Raw genomic sequence first — 16,132 nt, 5'->3', positions numbered from 1 at the left:
AGCTTGGGCAAGAATACTCTGGAGTGGATTGCCATTTCCTTCTCCAAGGGATCTTCCCAACCTAGGGGTCGAACCTGTGTCTTCTGCATTGTACATGATCTCCTGCATTGCAGGTGGATGCTTTACTGCTGAGCCAGTGGAGAAGCCCACAAGCACAAGAGCATCATCCAAGAAAGGGGGGAGGACTGGAGAACACCCTCATATTTGGAGAAAGGGGGAAAGACTCTGGAGCCAGACCCTTCCCACCCCGTCGTTTTCCCCAGGCCTCTGTCCCTGTCTTCCTCCACTGAATCTCATCCCTCTGCCTCTCTGCTGCCCCCACCTCCCACCCCAAACCTGTCTCCCTCCGGTCCCCACAGCAAAGAGCAGGGGTGGAGTGATTTTAGACCTGGTCCCCTCACCTTGGCAGGGCGCCCCAGGCCCTCGGGAGCGGAAGCCAGCAGGGCAGGCACAGTGAAAGGAGCCCACTGTGTTGTCACAGCGGCCAGGCCCACAGGGTGGTGGCTCCTGGGCGCATTCATCCACGTCTTCTTCACACGCGGAGCCCCGGAAGCCAGCCGGGCACACACAGCGGAAAGAGCCAGGCAGGTTCTCACAGACCCCTCGGCCACACAGGCCTGGGCTCTGGATACATTCATCTACATCTGCTCAGAACAAGGGACTCAGGTCATACCTCCTTTATGCCCCTCCCCCCATACTCTATTCTGCCTCCCTGACCTCCATCGCTCTGACCTTTCACCCTGCACCATCCTGCCACCCTGTCCTAATCCCTGGTCTCTCCATCTTCATCACTCTGCCAGCCTATCCCTCATCATCCTACCTCCATCCTCTGCTGCTGCTGCTGCTGCTAAGTTGCTTCAGTCATGTCTGACTCTGTGCGACCCCATAGATGGCAGCCCACCAGGCTCCGCCATCCCTGGGATTCTCCAGGCAAGAAGAACACTGGAGTGGGTTGCCATTTCCTTCTCCAATGCATGAAAGTGAAAAGTGAAAGTGAAGTAGCTCAGTCGAGTCCGACTCCTAGCAACCCCATGGACTGCAGCCCACCAGGCTCCTCTGTCCATGGGACTTTCCAGGGAAGAGTACTGGAGTGGGGTGCCATTCCATCCTCTAGCCCTCTATTTTTTCAATCCCTATGAAGCTGCTTGTCTGCTTCCTAGAACTCTTTCTAGTCCATATCAGCGGGCCTCCTTAAACTCTGTCCTTCATAACTCTACCCTTTCATCTCCACCCCCTCCCTCTGTTTCTCCAACTTCCATGACTCAGCCTTTCTGTTTTCCATCACTTGGCCTCTCCATCCCCAACCAGGCTGTCCGTCTGGTTCTCAGAGCCTGGCCTCTGTCTCGAATCAATCAGCTTCCCTCTGCCTCCTGGCTCCGGCTCAGTATCCCGCACCGCTGCTGCTCTTCCCTTCCCCCCTACATGCCCAGTCCCTCACCCTGGCAGCTGGCTCCGTGGGGTGCAGCCTGGTACCCCGCGGGGCACACGCACAGGAAGCTGCCTGGCGTGTTCTCGCAGCGCCCACGGTCACAAGGTGGCGGCACGCGGTGGCACTCGTCCACGTCTGCGGGCACAAACAGGGTGGCTGGGGCAGGGGCAGACACTCCGCCTCCTCCCCTCCCCCAGACGGCTTGGCAGGGGGCGGGGGGGCCAGGGACAGCAGGGGCGGAGTCAAGCTGGGGCAGGGGCCAGGCTGAAGCGGGAGCCAGGGGCGGTAGAGGGGCTCGGAGTGGGTCGGTTTAAGGCTGCGGCGGAGCTTCAGCGGTAAGGACGGGACCTGAGTTGGGGAACCAGCTTGGGCAGAGGCAGAGAGGAGAATCGTGAGGGGGACAATTTGGGGGAGGGTAGGGACTGGGTAAGGCAAGGGCGGGAAGGGCAGCTTTGCAGACCCAGAAAAGGGAAGGCAGGAGGGGGCAAGGGGTGGACTGGGGATGGGGCAATGGTGTGACAGGGCGGAAATCACGAGTCACGGTGAGGAGGTGGGTTACAGCAGTTGCGGGTCAGGGGACGGGCCTTGGAGAGGGCAGGCATTAGTCTGGAACATAAAAGGGGCGGGGCCAACGGAAGGGCGGGCAGGTCGCGAAAGAGGGAGTGGTGGGGCCGGAATCGGTCTGGAGACTGGAGACGGGGCTGGGGGCCAGGCCAAGGCAGGAGTTGGGCTGAAGGGACGTGGGAAAGCGTGCGAGGGCGGGGCTGCTCTCGAGGGAGAGCTGGAGCGAGACCCTGGCTGGGGTGGGGCCTGGATTTCTCACCCAGACACTCCGTACCCCGCGGGCCGGCTCGGAAGCCCGGCCCGCACACGCAACGGAAGCTGCCTGGCGTGTTTTCGCAGCGTCCGGGAGCACAAGGAGTGGGAACGCGGCGACATTCGTCCACGTCTGAGGGTACAGAAGGGCTGGTCAGGAGGTGACACCGTACAGCCTCCCGCCCCGCCTCCATCCTCCCCACCCAGCCTGGCTCACCGATGCAGTGTGTGCCCTGCGGACTGAGCCGGAAACCGGAGTCGCACGCGCAGGTGTAGCCACTGGGCCGAGGGATGCACCGTCCACGGCCGCAGATCTGGGGATTGCGTTGACACTCGCCTGCAGAGGGACCTGCGGGGGTCCAGTGAGACAGGGTTCCCCCATGTATGAATCCCGTCCTTTTCACCCCAGTACAATTCCCTCAGATCCTCTACCTAAAACACCCTCCTGGGTGTCCCTCCTCAAACCAAGTCTTCTCCCTCTGATGCCCTTCTCTATCATGCGATGTTCTCATCAGATCTTCTGCCTGAATCCTCCCATACTGCCACCCCAAAGTCTCCATTTTTTAATATTTTACTTTAGAATCCCGTCCTCTGCCTGAAATATGTTCTTAGTGTCCTCCACGAAAATCACTTGTCTCACATTAACTGAGCACTTACTATCTCCTAGATACTTCACAGACAGGTTGTTTAATCCTCACAGTAATGACAGAGAATTTGCACCCAGGCCTGTCTGACTCCAGTCCCTGGTGTAAACACCACCTCATCCAGCAAACCTTGATCTTTTCCCACCCATTTCTTAACTCCTCTGGCTGTCACATCCCTATTCTATTCTAGAATCTTCACGGTGGAGCCTCCCTCCCTGGAACTCTTGCCTGTGCCCTCATTTCCCTCTACCACACCTGATTCACGGATCCCAGGACCAGTCCAGGCAGGGATGCTAGGCAGGGGAAGCTCAGGGCCTGGCCGGGGCTCAGGCCGAGGTTCTGGGCGATGAGTGGGCAGAAAGCCTGGTAAAGAAGGGGTGTCAGCATTGGAGACCTTGATTTGGGTGTCCCTGATCATCTCCCCTTTTTTTGGTGAGCCTGGGGCAGCCCCTTGGAGACAACACCCCCTCCTCCAGAAACCAGCTCACCTGAGGGTGGTCGAGAGGTGGAAGGTGGGGCACGGGGCTGGCTGAGGGACACTCGGGGTGGTTCCTGGCCTAGGGGTCTGGTGTTGTAGCGGAGGTCGGAGGCCGAGTAATGGTAGCCAGGGCCGGCTGGGCAGATCTCCCGAAAACCCTCTGGTAACAGGAAAGGGAGAAAGATGGGCAGAGAAAGGGCAAGAGAGTAGGGGGAATGAGAGGGAAGGGTGGTGAAAGAGAAAGAGAAGAGGGAGTTGAGGGTCTGGACTTGATCGTGGGGAAGGCTTGGCCTGGGGGTGTGTTAGGGGTTTGGTTTGGATGCTGAGATGGGGTGGTACCCTGGCAAAGAATGGGATATCTCAGAGGCTAAGGGTGGGACCAAGGATGTTTTCCCCTCTTTGGGATGATGGCAGGGACAGGAGTTGAAGGCAGGGTCTGGTTTCGTGTCTACAGGGACAGGCCAGGAACCAATCAGGTCCATTGTGGGATCTGGTTTTATGCAGAAAAAGATTGCCAGGGAGGTGTCTCGGAGAGGAGTGTGTCTTGGGCAGGGCCCAAAGCTGAAGTTAGATAGGAGGCAGTGTCTCAGAAGCTGGGTACTTGGCCAAGCCTCGAGACAAAGTTGGGCAAGCAGTCTATCTCAAGGGCTATGAGAGGTTGAGGCTGGGGGTGACGCTCGTGGGACACAGCCTAACTTCAAGGTCGAGGGCCTCAGGTGTCGTTGTGGCCCAAGGTGGGGTGGGGGCCCAGGCGGAGTCCAGTCTGATGATAGGTTGTCTCAAAGGCCGGGGGTGTGGCCAAGACTAGGGTCTAACTTGATTGGAGAGTCTGGGGGCGGAGCCTAGAAGGCCTATTTGCGTCAACTCTGAAGAAAGGCAGGAAAGATTGAAGGCGGGAGCAGAAGGGGAAGACAGAGGGCGAGATGGTTGAATGGCATCACCGACTCAATGAACATGAGTTTGAGTAAACTTCGGGAGTTGGTGATGGACAGGGAGGCCTGGTGTGCTGCAGTCCATGGGGTCGCAAAGAGTCGGACACGACTGATCGACTGAACTGAAATGAACTGAACTGAATTGAAAGAAAGGCAGGCTTCCAAGGTGGCCAAAGTGGTAAAGAATCCACTTTACCAATGAAGGAGATACAAGAGACCCGAGTTCGATCCCTGGGTCGGGAAAAGCCCCTGGAGTAGGAAATGGCAATCCACTCCAGTATTCTTGCCTGGGAAATTCCACGAAAAGAGAAGCCTGGCGGGCTACAATCCAAGGGGTTGCAAAGAGTCGAACAGAGAAAACGAAAGCAAAAAAAAAAATGCTCGAGAAAGACAGGCAGGAGGCACTCACCTGAACCGAAGGGTGGGCAAAGCTGGCAACCCCGGCCCCAGGCTTTGCCCACACGGCTGCAGCAGCAGATCTGTTTGGTGATGTTGCGTAGAATGGGCAGTGAGCAGCCGCCATCTCGAAGCACGCGGAAGCACGGCCCCTTGGCCTCTGAGATCACGTGTTGGGCTGGGGAGGACGGGGAGGAAATTCTTCAGGGAAGGGTTGGCAGTGTAGTGGTCTAGGGGATCTGGAAGGTAGGGGAATGGTCCCAAGGAGAGCTCGGTGGGTGCGAAGGGCATCTGGGAAATCTCAGAGTCTGAAGAAGAGCTGGGGCGGGGGGCCTAGAGGTCTGAGAAGGGTTCTGGGCTTGGGGAAAATCTGAGGGGGTGAAAGGGGGTCTGGGAAGGATCTCAGGATCTGAAGAAGTATCGCGAGAGATGAGGAAATGTTGGGGCTTGAGAGGAGCTGATCAAAGTCTGGAGATCTGAGTTCAAAAGGTTTAAGGGGTTCTTAGAAGAGCCAAAGAGGCTCCAGAGAGTCTGAGAGTCTAAGATGCGCGGAAGGGGAGGTACGAGTGACTGGGAGGCGGGGGACGGACCAGGGAATCTGGGAGGATCTGGGAGGGTGTGGTCTAAGTAATTCCCTAAGTAAGTAGACCCAGGGATGCTCGGCCATGAGGATAGGGTGGACACGGGACCAGCCTCAGACCCCGGCGGCTCACAGATGCAGCTGCTGCGGGACGAGTCGAGCAGAAAGCCGTCGGGGCAAACGCAAGTGTACCCGCCATGCGTGTTTGCACACTCTCCGTGCTGGCAGCGCCCTCGAGTCGCGCACTCATCCACATCTACGAGGAATGGGGTGATCCCAGAGGCATCAGGGCAAGCTCTCCGACAGCGCCTTCCCTAGACCCGAGCTCTTCCCACCCTGGCTCCACCTCACCTTCGCAGGACCCATTAACCCTTTCAAAGCCAGTTGGACACGGCCCATCTGGGGCGCCCGCCTGGTGGGTGTTACCTGTGGAGAAAGGAGAGGGGTGGGCCAGTGGCGGGAGGAGCGAGAATGGAGCGGGCGGGGGCGAAAATGGGGTGGCAGGAACTAAAAGATGTTGAGTGTGGTTTGAGCGCAAGGTCAGCCTTAGGTTGGCGAATGGCGTGAAGGTCGGGTAAGAATAGGGTAGCTAGCCAAAGTCAGAAAGTGGGATGGATGGTCCCAGCAGATATGGGTGGGTCTAGACTGGAAAGGATCCCCACAACGGGATAGGCATGACTAGAATTCGTATAAGGCTACATCCTAAGGGCAGAGTACAGGGAGCGGCAGGGTTCTCAGTCCTCCCCAGCTCCGAGCACCTTGGGGACATCCTGGGGCTTACCCAGGAGCTCCGAGCACGACTGACAGTCGTGAACGCCCCAGGCCAAGCCAGCCCCTCGGCAGCACACCTCCTGCGTCCGGAGCCCGGGCAGCGGGGACGCACACTGTGGGGAAGTGTAGGGTGAGCGCGCCCCCGCGCGGTGGCACGCTCCGGGCCCCTCCCCACCGGCCTCCTCTCACTTCGCCTCCGCGCAGCTCCCGAAAGCAGTAACCGAAGCCCGAGGCGTCCGAGTAGCCGTCCTCGCGCGGCGCGCTCTGTGCCAGCACTGTGTAGGGCGCTGCCGCCTCCGACCGTGCCGCCGCCTCTGCCCGCGCCACTGCCTCGGCATCCGCCTCCTCCCAAGGGCCGGACACACGCTCCACCTGGTGCACCACTACCGACGCCTCCTGCGGGTGCTCCACGTGGACGCTCACCATAGACGCCACACCTGGAGAGAGGCACCGCGGGGCAAAGTGCGAGTAGGAATGCAGGAAAAGGGCGCGATGGAGAAGGGTACTCAGGAGAAAGAAGGAAACATGGGAGTCAGAGGAACGACGAGGTGGTGGAGGGTACGGAGGGAACTCTGGCCGCACTCTCCTCACCATGTTCATCATCGCGGTGGTTGGCCAGCGGCATGGTGTACACAGAGCGGGTGAAGCCTGGCATGGCCGGGGCCGGGGGCCGGGCGCCCGATGAATGCAACTGGCAGAACTTGCCAGCGAAGTCCGGGGGACAGAGGCAGCGATCAGGCTTCACGCACACTCCTCCATTGTGACAGATCAAGGGACACAGGACTGGGGAGAGAGCGAGGACACTCAGGGTCGGCAACCCTCCTTGCAGCCTCTCTTGGGACGAGAGCACCCTCACTTAGTTCAGCCCCTAACGTTATAACTACACCGTCAAAGGTATCACTCAGTTCTAAGTCGTTCACCCTTGAGTCGTCTTGCGTCATCTCACTAACCCTGACCACTGGCATAGGCTGGGTCCAGGCCCCGGAGGTGTAGCCCCGCCCTCTGAGTCCACTCGCCACGCCCCCAAGCTCCTCCTTCACTTTCATATCGCCCCGCCCTCCCTCTCAAGTCCCACTTTCCCGCAGAGTCCGAGGCTTACTAGCCCCGCCCAGATAGTGTTGGCCCCGCCTATAGGCTCAGTCACGTCCACTCTAACTCGTGCCTTCGCATTTAGTCCTGCCCATTTTTTGCTGTTCCAGCCCCGTCAGACCCAGCGCTTGTCACTTCCATTGACTAAAACTACACTTCAGTCACTCCTTGGCACCATCCCGTGCTAGCAACTCTGTCTCCTTACCATTCTAGGCACGTTTGCACCCCGGGCGGCAGGTTCAAGCTCCGCCCACAGGCTGTCCGTTTCTCCCCGCCCCGTCCCCGCCTCTCGCTTCTATGCGCCCCGCCCACATCGCGTTCTTCTACCCTAAGGATTGCAAACCCCGCCCATCGAGGCGTCTAACCTGCTGCGTTTAGCTCCACCCACCTTCCCCTCCTCACGTTAGTTTGCCCTGGCTCGCTCGCCCGCGCTCCTCTCATCCCACCTCCCCGCTATCTGCGCGTCCTAGCCCCACATCCCCGCGCTCTGTCTCCGCCCACCTCCCCTCTGGCTCCGGCTCCCCGGTTCCAGCTCTGACTTCCCGCCTCCGGTAGCCCCGGGGCGGGGCCAGCGGGAACGCGCCTGCTCTCCCCTGTGCGCGTCCTCGTTGGGCCTTGGGCCACCTTGGGGCGGGGCACTGCCAGCTGTGCGGCGGGGTAAACAAAGAGAGGGGTGCGGCGGGGGCAGGGCGGCGGCTCCTCGTTCTGGACCCTTGGGGGAGCCCCGGGCCCGCTGAGCCAAAGAAGGCCGGACACATCCTGCGAGAGCACCCCCCTCCCTTTCTCCCCTGGGGCTGCCGAGAACAGCTGGAGACAGCTGTGCGGAGGGGAGGAAGCGGGCAGGCGGACGGGGCCGTCCAGAAAGGCGTGTGTGGGATTCTGAGCCACACACTGGAGACAGGAAAACATAGAGGGAGCCCCCTCAACTTATAAGGGTACGGAGACTGGACTCCTGAGAAGAGATCAGTTAGAAGGCAGCACTCCGCCGTTCGAAGACCTCAGGAGGTTTCTGGAACAGAAAGGGAGCCGATCCCAAAGGAAAAGGAGGCAGAAGGAACCTCTTTAGTCCTTTTGGGGAGAGTTACCTACTAACAGGACTCTAGTGACTTAGAAGGAACGGCCAATTTGAGGGTGCTGAGAGCAAGGTGGAGATGGAGTAGTGGAATTCTTTCCAGCACATGAGAGCCTCCGCTGTTTGAGAAGATTCTAAGATATTGTGGAATACCCGCTTCCCTCTCAGCTAAGGGATAAGGTGCCCCAGTCTTTAGATTAATGGCTGCTTGAGGGGAGCACAGTATCTGGAGTCCTCTTGGGAGAATCAGCTGATCAAGACCAACTTTGGGTTTTTCTGAAAATAGAGGAATCAGAAGTTTCTGGGGGAGGGTGTCAGCTGGGAGGGAAGGACTTGGATACCCAGCAATCAGGGATCTCTGACGGGATTCAGTTGGAAATAGAAGAAAACCGGAAACTTTTTCAGGAAGGGAATTCAGCTAGAGTAGTTATCACTGTACAGCCTTTGTAATCTGGGGTTTCCCCTGGAAGTGGGGAGGAGTAGCAGGGGGACAAAACTAGAGTTCTCTGGTGAGGGGTGCAGTTTGGGGCGATTACATCAGAAGAATGGGCGGGAACTTCACTGAAGGGGCTGGTCTCTGGAGTCTGTTGATAGCGGTGCGGAGGGGCATGGGGACTGAGGGCAGAGATTCTTGGCTCCCCTAGTTAGGGGGCTCAGGCCAGGACTACAGGGTGCTCTAAGAGGGGTCCTTAATTAAGTGGCAGGCTTAGGAAAGGCTTAACTAGGAATGAAGTTTCCAAAATAAGAAGAGTCTCTGTTGGGGGCAGCGGTCGGGGGAGGGGGCATTTCCGAGCCATCAAAGACACTGCTTTGTCTTCTCTTGTCCTGAATGTAGCCCCCCCCCCCCCCATCCAGCTCCCTGAGGGCTCCCACACCCAGGGCGGGCCGCTAGATGGGCACAGGCAACTCCATGTCCCACACCCCTGGAGGGTTGAGGAGCTGAGGACATCGAGGTCCTCCCGAGGTCAGCCCCCCGCCCCGCCCCTCGCAGTCCCCTCCTTGCGCCTCCAGGGGCTTGGCACCCGCCTGGGCACGGCGCCTGGCAGAGGCCCGTTGAGGCTGGGCCGGGAGGGAGTGAGGGAAAGAGGGAGGAAGGGGTGGAGAGAGGGAGTGGCAGCGGGCGGGGGCTCCGGCGAGAGATGAGCTCACGCCGGCCAGGGCTGCGTTGGCCGGGGGCCAGGCTGGGCGAGTTCTCGGCGCCAGGGGCCCCCACTCCCCACTCCAGAGGGCCTCCGGGACTGGGGGCAGGTAGGCCCAGACTCTGAGAGCCCACCCACCATCACGCCCTGGAGCCAACAGGTGGCCCACTACCCCTACCTCACCTGACTCCCCCCGCCCCCACCAGGGCTCTCCATCTCTAGAGGAGCCTGGTGCGCAGACCCTCCTGTCCCCTCTGACCCCCAGGGGGCGCCTTTCCCCCCAGACCGCCTGTTGGATTGCTCTTCCACGTGCGACCCTTGCAACTCAGGGTCTTGCAGAGACCCTCCTATGAACACCTTTCCTCTCAGCTCTCAGGATCGACTTTCCACACCCCAATCCCCCTCCTCACAGGCACTTCCATCCTAGACTTTCCTAATGCCTCCCACCCAAAGAAGCAGAAACGGAAAACCGCTTCTCAAGGCCCTGGAACTTTCCCTTGGACTCTGGGGACCCCTGCTCACAGTCGCAGGATTCAGACCCCTTTCCCCCAAGTTCCAGAGCCCCTCAATTCTGAGATTCCCCACTTTTACTCAAAGGTAAGAAAGTCAGCCCCCGTCGCCTCACATGGGACACGACAGGTCCCTGAGAACCCTCACTACTTGCAGAATCAGGACTCTCAGGATCCAACCCCAAAAGCCAGGAATTTGAGGCTCTCTTCCTCAAATAAGCTGGGGATCCCCCAGCACTCTGGCACAAGGAATCTGGGATCCCTCTTCCTGGGGACTGTCTCCCTCATCCCCAGGGATCCTCCACCTCCCCCCCGGGAACCCCTCCCTCTGGACCACCACCCCGCACTCACAGGCGCGGAAGCCGGGTCCCCCCGGGGCCGCCCCGCCGGGCGCGCCGCTGTCCACGCTGGTGGTGTTGCGGGGCGCGCAGGTCGGGGTGCAGCGGGGGCCGGTGGGCCCATGGACGCAGCTCAGGCCGCACACGGCCGGGGTGAAGCGCACGCGGAGGCGCTCTCGGGGTCGACCTAGCCCGGGCTGCGGCCGGAGCAGCGCCAGCAGCACCAATAGCGACACCCAGAGCAGCCGCGCGCCGCCCGCCATGGCTGCAGCGCCGCGCTCCGCCGCGCCGCCGCCCCAGCCCGCCCGAGGGGCCCGGCCGCGCCCGCCCGCCCGCGGGGGAGGGCGGCCGCGCCCCCGCTCAGGCCCCCCCTCCCCACCACTCCCTCCCCGGCGGCCGCGCGGGGGCGCGTGGGGCTGGGCGCGCAGCCAGAGACGCGCAGGCTGGGCGCTAGACTCGGAGCGGGGAGGGGGGCGCCCCCTCTGCTCCCGCCCCGCATCAACAAGTGAATGGGGCCCGCAGGGGAGAGGCGGGGAAGGGAACAGGTGGGGGCGGGCCGGTCCCCCCCACACCCCACCCCAGACCGAGCTGAGTGTTTAAAGAGGAAAGAGTAGTGGGGGCCGCATTTGGGGAGAAGGCTAAAGGCTGTCCCCGCCTCAGTCACAGAGACAAGGGCTTCATCTGAGTAGGCGATTGTCATGGCACATCTGGGCAGCCAGGTGGCACATCTGGGGGGTGGGAGGAGAAGGGTCGGTGCACCTGGGCACACGAAGTGACTGGGGGTCTGCCTGGTGGGCAGGACGCTGGAGGGGCCCACTTGAGGACGCAGTCACATCTGACCGGGATCCTCACACCTGGGAGGAGGAGTCAGAATAGATTAGGGGAAACGGTGGAGGAAGATGGTGGGCGGGGGTCCTCACATCTGGCGGAAGGCCCACATCTGGAAGACTTTAGGGAGGAGGGGACACATCTGGGCTGAAGGCCACAGCAGGAGGGAGACTTTTGAGGGTAGCGGAGACTAGGGGGTGTGCTAGCCCAGGGGCTGAGAGCTGGAGCAAGAGGAGATGGGGAGGAGGGTTGGGAGAGCAGTGGGAGGCCTTTGGCCCCTAGCCGCCCCGCAATTTGGGGCATTCGGTGACCCGGCAGGCGCCAACCCGCACAATCGCTTTTGTTGTCTGGGCTAGTTCGGGCGCTCTCTGCCGGGACAGCGCCCCCCTCTTCGGCCGCGGGGAGCCCGGACGCTTGGCTTCCTGGCCCCACCCCCGCGGGTCACCGCCTCTGGCCCGCGTCTAGTCCTGTCCCGGACTCACCTCTCGCAGCCGGACGCCGGGGTCCCTAGAGGGGGCTGAGTCCTGGGGAGGGGTGCTGAGCTACAGTGGGGGACGGCTAGGCGGCGGCTGCACCGTGGGAACCAGACGGCTTTATCTGGCCCGGAACCCCCCCATCCCCCTTCACCGCCTCCCCGCCCCCCAACCCGGCGGAGGAAGGGCGGATGTTCTTACCCCGGGACTGGCCGGCAGGGGCGCGCTGTGGGGGCCTCCTTCTCAGCAATGCCCGGGCCCCCGGCCCGCGGGGCCGCCGTCGCCTCAGCAGGGCTCGGGCTTCCTGCAGCCTGGGTGGGAGGGGGCAGAGAAGAAGTTGTCACCGGGGTTAGGCTGACCCCCTCCCCCCAACTCCCGCGGCTGGAAGGGACCTCCTACATCAGGAGGTCTTCCAGTGGAGGCTCTGCATCCCCCTTCCATCTCTTTCTGGGGATCAGGCCTGGAACATTCTTTAGAGTCTAGGAAGGACAAAGTCAGTGGGAGAAACCAGGATGAGGGAGGGAGAGAGAGAGAAGACAGAGGAAAGAGACAGGTAACTAACTATGAGAGAAAGAGACAGAGGCAAAGAACCAATAGAGAGAGAGAGAGACACGGAGACAGAGACAGAGAGATAGAAACTGAAAGACCTAGAAACAGCCATAGGCAAGAAAAGGAGAAATAGAAACAGAGACACAAGTTAGTAGAGAGAGCAAGGAAAAGGAGACACAGGGAGATATGTGCTGGAAATGGCGGGGTTGGGAGCATCTAGCAGGAGAGGGTCACACACTCACGTCAGTGGCTGCCAGTTAAGGGACACCTGTCTCCTCCTCACGCTGGGGCTGGCGCTCGGCAGCTCTGGGGGCCCTGGAGCCAGGCAACGCTGAAGGCCTGCACACTTTTCGGGCCGGCAGCTCCGGACCCTGCAGGAGGCTTCAGAGACAGCCAGGGACTAAGTGGAAAAGGAGGCAACCGAGTTCTTCTTTCATCCAGCTCTCCAGATGGAGTGAGGGATGAGGAAGGGACCCCCAGCTCCTCTGCTTCTACCATCTTTCCCCTCCAACCTATACCCCGCCTACAAGAACCCACCTCTAAAGCAGCGGCTTCTCCTGGGCGATCGGCTTGGACAGCAGCGACAAGCAGGAGCACTATAAATAGAGGGATGGAAGTCACTCAGCCTCTAGCACTATAGAACTCCCCAAAGGACAGCGATGAGGGATAGGGAAGGGGAAGCCAAGATAAAGCTGGAGGGTGCTTGGGGTTGATATGTGACCAATCTGAGGCACTTCGCTCGATGCCTCAGTTTCCCCATCTGTACAATGGGAGGCAAATTTGTTTAGGTAAAGGTCACAGCAACGTCACGTTTGTTTTCCTTCTGAAATGTTTGTGGATAAGGCATTATTGGAAAAGACATTTTAAAGTCTTTTTTGAAAAAGAGAGAGACTCAGAGGATTTCTAAGGGCACTTCCAACCCGGCTCTGGGAATCTAGAACCCCGCCCTCGCCGCACGTCCCTGTCCTGGACTCAGCCGTCATCCCGCAGTTTGCCGGCAGATGGCACCACGTCCACAGGCCTCAACCGCTGGGGAGGGAAGTCCTCTTTTGACTGTGGGTCCAGCGGGGTGCAGAGGTGGACAAGGATACAGGAGCCACAGCTCAGCACTGAGAATCCCGAAGTCTGAGTTCTAGCCCGTTCCTGCCCTTCCACGCTGTGTGTCCTGGAGCCAGAGTCTCCTGGTCTTTGGGCCTCAGTTTCCCGCCTGACCACGAGGAAGGAGTCGTTCTTCGGAGGAATCTCCGCGCCGGGAGGGTCTCCGATTCAGGCTGGCGGAGCCCTCAGCTTGGGCGCAAGTGCGTCGCAACCCAGGGGCCCCCCAGACAAATCCATTATCCCCAGGCTAAGGGGGACGAGGACCGTGGGCGCGCGCGCAGGTCAGGAGAGAGGAGCAGCGCGGGATGCTGCGAAGGGGATGTCGGCCGTATGGACTCTTTTTAGACGGGTGGGGCCCGGTAGAGAAGGGGGCGGCCCGGGTGGGAGCCTCCCTGACCCCCGATCCTGCCGTCATTCCCTCCCGCCTTTTCTCCGGGTTAACCCCTTCCCAGCCCCGCCCCCGGAGCGGCTCGGGTTACTAAACGTATTCGCAGAGACCGAGGCGGGAGCGGAGCCCGGGGCCTTTGTAACGGAGCGCTGGGCCGCAGGGCGGGGGGTGGGGGTACTGGGCAGACTGTTTCCTCCGATCTCGTCACCCGTAGACAGGAAGAGTGGCTATAACTCCCAAATCTATACGAAATTCTGGATTTCTTGCCGCGAAATCACTGGTACCTCATTCAACCCCAGAATCCTCTAATTCTAGAAAACTAAAGCATCCTTAACCCTCGTGAAATCTGAGCAGCCCCCACCCCACCTCCGCACAATTTCCCACAAGCCCCTCCGCCATCAACACCAAACTCCAAGTCTTATAGGGAAAGGTCTCTATTAATTAATTCAAGCATTCCCAAACCCCAGAAAACCAGGACGTCTCAACTCCTCCTTAAAGCGCCTTGATAACCTCCCATACTCTTCCTCCTTAAGCATCCCAGAAACCTGGGGGACCCCGTCTCAGCTCGGCCCCACCCATCTATCATCCTAGGAGAACCCAAAGCCCCACCCCTATATAAACTGGCACCCTGCTCCAAATAGACTCTAGAATTCTCTGGAGCCACATCTGTCTCTACCGCACCGGCGGGGAGTCCCTCCGCCCAGAACCTCAATACACCTCGGATTCTAACCCCTACAAAACAGAGGGCCCTAATAAATCCAAGAGCTCTGGTTCTTTATCCCTATCACGAAGCAGTGGGTTCATGTTCCCCTAAATCCGAAATTCCTGGACCGCCAGACTTATTGGGTAGAGGGGGCACAAGGACGAAGGGGCCGCAGCGGGGCTTACCCGGCCGGACGGCCCGGGATCGCCGCGACCTCGACGGCCTGGCTGGTGCTGGGGCCGGCGGCGGAGGCGGCAGTGGCGGCGGCTGCAAGGAACGGCAGCAGCAGCACCAGCAGGAGGGGGCGGCGGCCGCTGGGGCCAGGCAGCCGCATCGTGTCCGGCGTGGAGTCGCGCTCCAGGCGGCCCGTCTGTCCAGCGGGTCCGGCTCGGCGCTGCCCCGCCTCCCGCCCCCGCCGGAGGCCTACTCATTTTCTCCACAATCCCAGTCGCGGGCTGCGAACTTCCCGCCAATCAGAGCCCGGTGCCACCAGGGGGCGCTGCCTACACGGCCAATCAGGAGACGACAGGGGAGGGGCTACGTGGACAGGTGCCGGGCGGGGGGCGCTGGGGCCCGGAATTCTCAGTGCCTGGAAGGGTACTGGCTCAGTGAATCCTGTCTTAAAGGAGAGGCCCCAAGTGTGGAGCTGCTGGGGCTCCTCTTAGTCGATGCGTAGGTGGTAGGCGTGAAAGCTTGCTGAGTCGCTTCAGTCTTGTCCGACTCTGTGAGACTCTATGGACTGTAGCCCGCCCGGCTCCTCTGTCCATGAGATTCTCCAGGCAACAATGCTGGAGTGGGTTGCCATGCCCTCCTCCAGGGGATCTTCCCTACCCAGGGATAGAACCTGCGTCTCCTGCATCTCCTGGTTTGCAGGCAGATTCTTTACCGCTGAGCCACCTAGGAAGCCCGGTTCCCCTAAATTAGACTCCCGCTGGAAGACCTCATCTCTCGGCTCACAGTCCTGGGAGAAATCCATCAGAATTTGCTCCCCGACGGGGGTAGATTCCGGAAGAACCCACGGGTGCCCAGTTCTTACGCGAGAGACTCAGGATTCCGGGGGCTAATTCTAATGCTGCACCAAGCTCCAGGTCCCGACCCCCGGACGGTACCCGGACTCTACACCCTCCCACAGGATTGGCCCCTTCTCAAGGCCCTGTGTTTCAGGGGTTCCAGGCTTGACAAACAATAGCTTGTTCCTAGGAAAGTTGTAGCCTCTGCCTGTCACAGGACCATGGCTGGGCCCCTAATTCACAGACTCTGCTTCCCTTCCAGAGGGCTCCCCCGGCTCTGCTCCCCTATTTGCACCCCTCTTCACTCCACCCCCCCACCTCCAGAGGGTACCACACCCACTTCCCTGACTGAATTTTTAAAAGCTGAGAGTCCATTCCCAGAATTGCAGACTTTTTCTCCTTAAAGAATTCTAGTCCCGGGACTTCCCTGGTGGCTCAGTGGTAAAGAATTTGCCTGCCAAAGCAGGAGACACGGATTTGATCCCTGATCCAGGAAAATCCTACATGCCTCGGAGCAGCGAAGCCTGTGCACCACAACTATTAAGCCTGTGCTCTAGAGTTCGGGAACTGCAGCTACGGAGTCCATATGCAGCAACTACTGAAGGTCGCATGCTATAGACCCCTGCCTCACTAGAGAAAAGCCCATGCAGCAATGAAGACCCAGCACAGTCAAAACTAAATAAAATTAAAAGAAGAAAAAAAAAAAAGAATTCCAGTCCCCTCCCTTCCTAGGGACATCTACCACTGGGAGCACCAAGCCACAAGGGGCCTTAGTCCCCACCTGCTCCCACTTTAGTGGGTTTAGGGCTCCAAGCCCTGCTCACAACCGTCCAACTCAGAGGGTCTCAAGCCCAGCCCAGTCCTTTCATTATAAATTCAAGGCTCCACTT

At 60.0% G+C, this 16,132-nt stretch overlaps 1 protein-coding gene across 4 annotated transcripts in view; it reads right to left on the bottom strand.

The window, feature by feature from the left end:
• Positions 1-15,945, bottom strand: part of LTBP4 (latent transforming growth factor beta binding protein 4) — a 28,525-nt gene extending 12,580 nt beyond the window's left edge. The window contains exons 1-16 of one of the 4 annotated variants that reach the window (XM_086352585.1): positions 14,418-15,945; positions 12,581-12,639; positions 12,286-12,424; positions 11,696-11,805; positions 6,638-6,829; positions 6,236-6,483; positions 6,057-6,159; positions 5,627-5,701; positions 5,409-5,531; positions 4,709-4,873; positions 3,378-3,527; positions 3,145-3,252; positions 2,463-2,594; positions 2,253-2,378; positions 1,439-1,564; positions 402-644 (exon numbers count right to left, since the gene is read on the bottom strand). In XM_086352585.1, the coding sequence (XP_086208711.1) occupies positions 402-644; positions 1,439-1,564; positions 2,253-2,378; positions 2,463-2,594; positions 3,145-3,252; positions 3,378-3,527; positions 4,709-4,873; positions 5,409-5,531; positions 5,627-5,701; positions 6,057-6,159; positions 6,236-6,483; positions 6,638-6,829; positions 11,696-11,805; positions 12,286-12,424; positions 12,581-12,639; positions 14,418-14,566 (2,248 nt within the window). In that variant the 5' untranslated portion in view covers positions 14,567-15,945. Of the gene's footprint in view, positions 1-401; positions 645-1,438; positions 1,565-2,252; positions 2,379-2,462; positions 2,595-3,144; positions 3,253-3,377; positions 3,528-4,708; positions 4,874-5,408; positions 5,532-5,626; positions 5,702-6,056; positions 6,160-6,235; positions 6,484-6,637; positions 6,830-10,206; positions 10,476-11,695; positions 11,806-12,285; positions 12,425-12,580; positions 12,640-14,417 lie in introns of those variants that run through there. The other 3 variants (XM_086352586.1, XM_086352587.1, XM_086352588.1) reach the window with 3 other exon arrangements.
• Positions 15,946-16,132: the final 187 nt, after the last annotated feature.

The sequence above is a fragment of the Bos grunniens genome, chromosome 18 (genome assembly GCF_055505025.1).
Source record: "Bos grunniens cultivar Pamir isolate PY7600 chromosome 18, Bosgru_T2T1.0, whole genome shotgun sequence".
Taxonomy (NCBI): domain Eukaryota; kingdom Metazoa; phylum Chordata; class Mammalia; order Artiodactyla; family Bovidae; genus Bos; species Bos grunniens.
This window is presented reverse-complemented; position numbering and strand designations above follow the sequence as displayed.